This window comes from Lagopus leucura, unplaced genomic scaffold (assembly GCF_019238085.1).
Source record: "Lagopus leucura isolate 7727_CA_CO unplaced genomic scaffold, USGS_WTPT01 31998-0_obj-0_obj, whole genome shotgun sequence".
Lineage (NCBI taxonomy): Eukaryota > Metazoa > Chordata > Aves > Galliformes > Phasianidae > Lagopus > Lagopus leucura.
In genome coordinates, this window is record NW_024966489.1 from 1 (window position 1) to 4,511 (window position 4,511).

Genomic DNA, 4,511 nt, shown 5'->3' on the forward strand with positions numbered 1-4,511 from the left:
CCACCATGGCAGCAGCTGCCTGGGGCACTGGGCTTCTCTATGCTCTGTTGCACACTATCAGTACGTTTTCTCAGCCACTGTGTCAAGGTAAAGTTGTGAACCAATTCTTCTGTGAAATCCCCCAGATCCTCAAGCTCTCCTGCTCAGAATCAGACTACCTCAGGGAAACTATATTTCTTGTGGTTAGTGTTCTTGCTGTATTTGGGTGCTTTGTATTCATTGTGCTGTCCTATGTGCAGATCTTCAGGGCCATGCTGAGGATGCCCTCTGTGCAGGGACGGCACAAAGCCTTCTCCACGTGCCTCCCTCATCTGGCCGTGGTCTCCCTCTTTGTCAGCACTGACTTTCTGGCCTACCTGAAACCACCCTTCATCTCCTCCCCATCCCTGAACCTGGTGATTTCATTTATGTACTCGGTGGTGCCTCCAACACTGAACCCCCTCATCTACAGCATGAGGAACAAGGAGCTCAAGGATGCAGTGAGGGAAATGATGTTATGGACACATTTCAGCAGGGATAAACTTCTCATCTGTCTCTACAAATGACTCAAATTCTGTCCTGTAGCAGACCTGTATTATGATTTTTAATGTTTATAATCTTTATATTAATAGATACATTTTTCTTTGCTTTTCATATATATATGTGTGTGTGTGATTATCATTGGTGGTTAGCAAGTGTTTGGCTTCCTAGTACTTCTACTGAGGCACCACCCTGCTCTCTTTCTCCTGGAGCCCATATGAACTCTGGGTCAGTGCTGACTCTCCCACAGCCTCTGTGTTATCCTTTTGTATCTGCAGGCTAATGAGATGTCAGCAGGTACCATGGAGGCAGTGGGGATGCAGCAGATGCCGGACAGGAGGCTGGAGAAAGATTCCTCAGGCATACCTGCGCACATAGTGCCTTTGGGAATGCTCCATTGTTATTCCAAGCATTTTGCACACCCACAGACTCCCAGGGAGAAGATTTATCAGCACTCATCCCTGTCCACCTGGGTCTACTTCCCACTCTGATCATCACGACCAGCACAGAGACACCCATCAACTGCCAAACAGATCAGAGGAGGGATGGAGTCTGATGGGAGCTGACGTGCTCATGAAATTTCCCTGAAGAATCAAGTACAACCAGGACCCCTATGACCTTGCTGCTGTTGCTCAGTCCCCGTCCCAGGCAAAAGTCCTCTCCCAACCCTCATGCTGGTCATTACCCAAAGTCAACCCTGGTAGAAGAAGAGCATGCTGGGGGATAGATAGAGCACCAGGATGTGGTTGTGATCATTCACAGGATAAGTCCTCTGCTCAGACCATGCAAGGACAGCAGCCTCTGAGAGCCCACAAGAGGAGGGAGCTGGCAGAGGTGATCCTGAGGCCCTGGACTCCACCCCGTGGCTGTGGGGCCATGAAGCAGGGTGTCTCAGGGCACAGATCCAGAAAAGCTTCCTGTTGTGTGAACAAAAAGGAGACACTGCCCAAGGAAGCTACCACCAGACCCAGCTCTCATGCCAGTGGTTCCCAGCAGCACTTTTCACTGTAATCTGCTGAGGGCTGAGGGCTGAAATGGGACCACTCCACATTTCCCCTGAGCTCAGTGCCTTCACTGGCGAAAAGGCAGCCAGGCCCAGTCCATCTCCTGGCCCAGAGCTCAGCAGAGCTCAGAACAGGACTGGCTGAGAGCTGTACGGGACATGCTGGGGACCTCATAATCAGCCTGGAACTCAGCGCCCAGCTGTGCTGTGCTCACCTTGCCTGGCTCTCAGGTGCCCCCTATGCTGCTCTGTCTCTGCCCCTCCTCAACAGGACAGGGGAGAAAACACAATTCAACAATTCCCGGGTTGAGGCAAAAATCTCTTCATTCTTTCCTTGCTGTCACGGAGTTAACTAGATCAATCTATGCTTGTGACAGGAGACAATAGGCCCCTGCCCCGCCCCCCCAGCCCCACAAAATGGGAAGGAAAAGGGAAAAGGGAAAAGGGATAGGGAGATGGGAGCTGGGATCAAGGAAGGAAAAAACAAACAAACAAACAAGACAAAACAAAAACAAAAACAGTGGCAACAAGCTATGCAGGAAAACTTATTTTATTAACTGTGATATCAGAATGCAAGATTACACAATATAATACAATCTAACTGAAGTTAAGACTAATAAATCAGACAAGATGAGTGAGAGAGTGTTCCTGAGACTGAGACAAACCTGAAAACCTTGGAATGGCTGGGAAAGCACCTCCAGCATCCACTGCAAGGCAGTAAGAGACCGTCCCCCACCTTGAAGGGCCAGATGCCATGACTGCTGTAAAGTATAGGGATGGGTACCTGGAATTGGAACATTAACACTTGAATTCCCAGTGCACTACATGATGTTCTGATATGGAATACTGAAAACCAAAAAAACACAAAACCATGACATCCCACCCCTTTCTCTACATTACTACATCATGCTTAAGATATATACATATAAACAAACAAACAATGATTAAAATGCATTATACACACGTCTATATACATATATATACATAGAATTACTGACTGCACTCCACCAGCATCAAGTTTCCTTGTGGTACACATTGAACATCCCCATTTTTCTGCATCACCCTCAAGTGGACCCAGGTCCCTGAGCAAAAACAGTACCATGGAGAGATTTGTCCCTTCCAGAAGCTAGAAAGACCCAAACTGCTTTTCCCAACTTGCTGTATACATGTACAACAGGGACTTTATCACCCTCTTCTGTATGTAGGCAGCTGGGTTGGGTAGGACCATCACGATTGATAGATCCTCTGGTATTGACCAACCAGGTGACTTCTACCAAATGCTTCTCCCAGTGCTTAAATGTTCCGCCACCCATTGCTTTCAGCATAGTTTTGAACAACCCCTTGTATTTTACCAGAGGCTAGTGCATGGTAGAGAATATGATAAATCCACTCAGTGCCATGATCTTTGGCCCAAGTGTTTACAAGAGAATTTTGAAATGAGTTCCATTATCTGACTCAATCCTTTCTGGGGTGCTATTTTGCCACAGGACTTGGTTCACCAGACCCAAGATGGTGTTTTGGACAGTAGCATGGGGTACTGCATATGTTTCAAGCCACCCAGTGGTTGCCTCCACCATGGTGAGCACATAACGCTTACCACTGCGAGATCGTGGCAAGGTGATATAATCAACCTGCCATGCCTCCCCATATTTACGCTTCGGCCATCGCCCTTCCCCCCAGAGAGGTTTCATCCTCTTGGCTTGTTTACTTGTGGCACATGTGTCACAGTTATGAATAACCTGTGCAGTAGTGTCCATGGTTAATTCCACCCCTTGGTCTCCAACCCATTTGTATGTTGCATCTCTTCCTTGATGGTGTGAGGTCTCATGGGCCCATCAAGCCTGAAATAATTCACCCTTGTTCTGCCAGTCCAGGTCTATTTGAGCCACCTCAATCCTGGCAGCTCGGTCTACCTGATGGTTATTTTGCTGTTCTTCAGTAGCCCGACTCTTGGGCACATGAGCATCCACATGATGCGCCTTTACAGCCATATCCTTTATTTGGCAGCAATGTCTTTCCACAGTTCAGCAGCCCAAATAGGTTTACCCCTTCTTTGCCCGTTATTTTCTTCCCACTGCTGTAACCACCCCCATAGGGCATTTGCCACTGTCCATGAGTCAGTGTAGAGATAGAGCATTGGCCACCTCTCCCGTTCAGCAACATCTAAGGCCAGTTGGACAGCCTTTACCTCTGCACATTGCCTTGATTCTCCTTTCCCTTCAGTGGCCTCTGCTACTTGTTGTGTGGGGCTCCACACAGCAGATTTCCATCTGCAATGCTTTCCCACAATACGACACAGTCCATCTGTGAACAGGACATGTTTCCTTTCATTTTCTGGTAGTCCATTGTATGGTGGGGACTCTTTAGCACGCGATACTTCTTCTCCTGGTAATGTACCAAACTTTTTACCTCCAGGCCAGTCAATGATCACCTCTAGGATTCCTGGATGGCTGAGGTTCCCCATCTGAGCTCATTGTGTAAGATGTAAAGTGCATGTAAAATTTGGAGTAAAGTGTGAGTAAAACCTGGTCTAAAGTGTGAGTAAACCTGGAGTAAACTGTGAGTAAACCCTGAAGTAGATCACTTTCAGGGTAGGCTGTTTTTTCAGCCAGCAACAATGCTGCACTTGTGCTGGTAGGCTGGCAGCTTGTAGGCAGGTTGTTGAGTGTGAAGGGTGGGGCTGGCACTGCCCACTATTGACCTCGACACTTGACTCATGGTGATAACCTTTCAATAGCCTGGGGGAGGCTTGCCTCTGGCCGCACGGCACAGTGGGTTGTTGCTGCCTGCTGAAGAGAGGGAGGATAAGTCTGTGTGTGAGCACAGACCACGCTGCCTCTACGGTGCTGCAGCTGTGGGTGTGAGAAGGCGGCCAAGTGGCAGGGTGTGTAAGGGTTGTCCCTCTTGGCTCAGGAGACCAGCTTTCCTCATGGCAGTCTTAGACCACAGGTTTCATCATGGTCTCTGCAAGACAGCGGGATTACTGCAG

At 48.4% G+C, this 4,511-nt stretch overlaps 1 protein-coding gene across 1 annotated transcript; it reads left to right on the forward strand.

Moving 5' to 3' along the window:
* The first annotated feature begins 5 nt into the window (after nt 1–5).
* Nucleotides 6–545, forward strand: LOC122192603 (olfactory receptor 14C36-like). The gene has a single exon (XM_042893207.1). The coding sequence runs from the start codon at nt 6–8 to the stop codon at nt 543–545; it is 540 nt and encodes a 179-aa protein (XP_042749141.1).
* Nucleotides 546–4,511: the final 3,966 nt, after the last annotated feature.

Bases quoted from the DNA above. Each gene is read 5' to 3' on its own strand.
- LOC122192603 (XM_042893207.1), top strand. From the start codon at position 6: ATGGCAGCAGCTGCCTGGGGCACTGGGCTTCTCTATGCTCTGTTGCAC.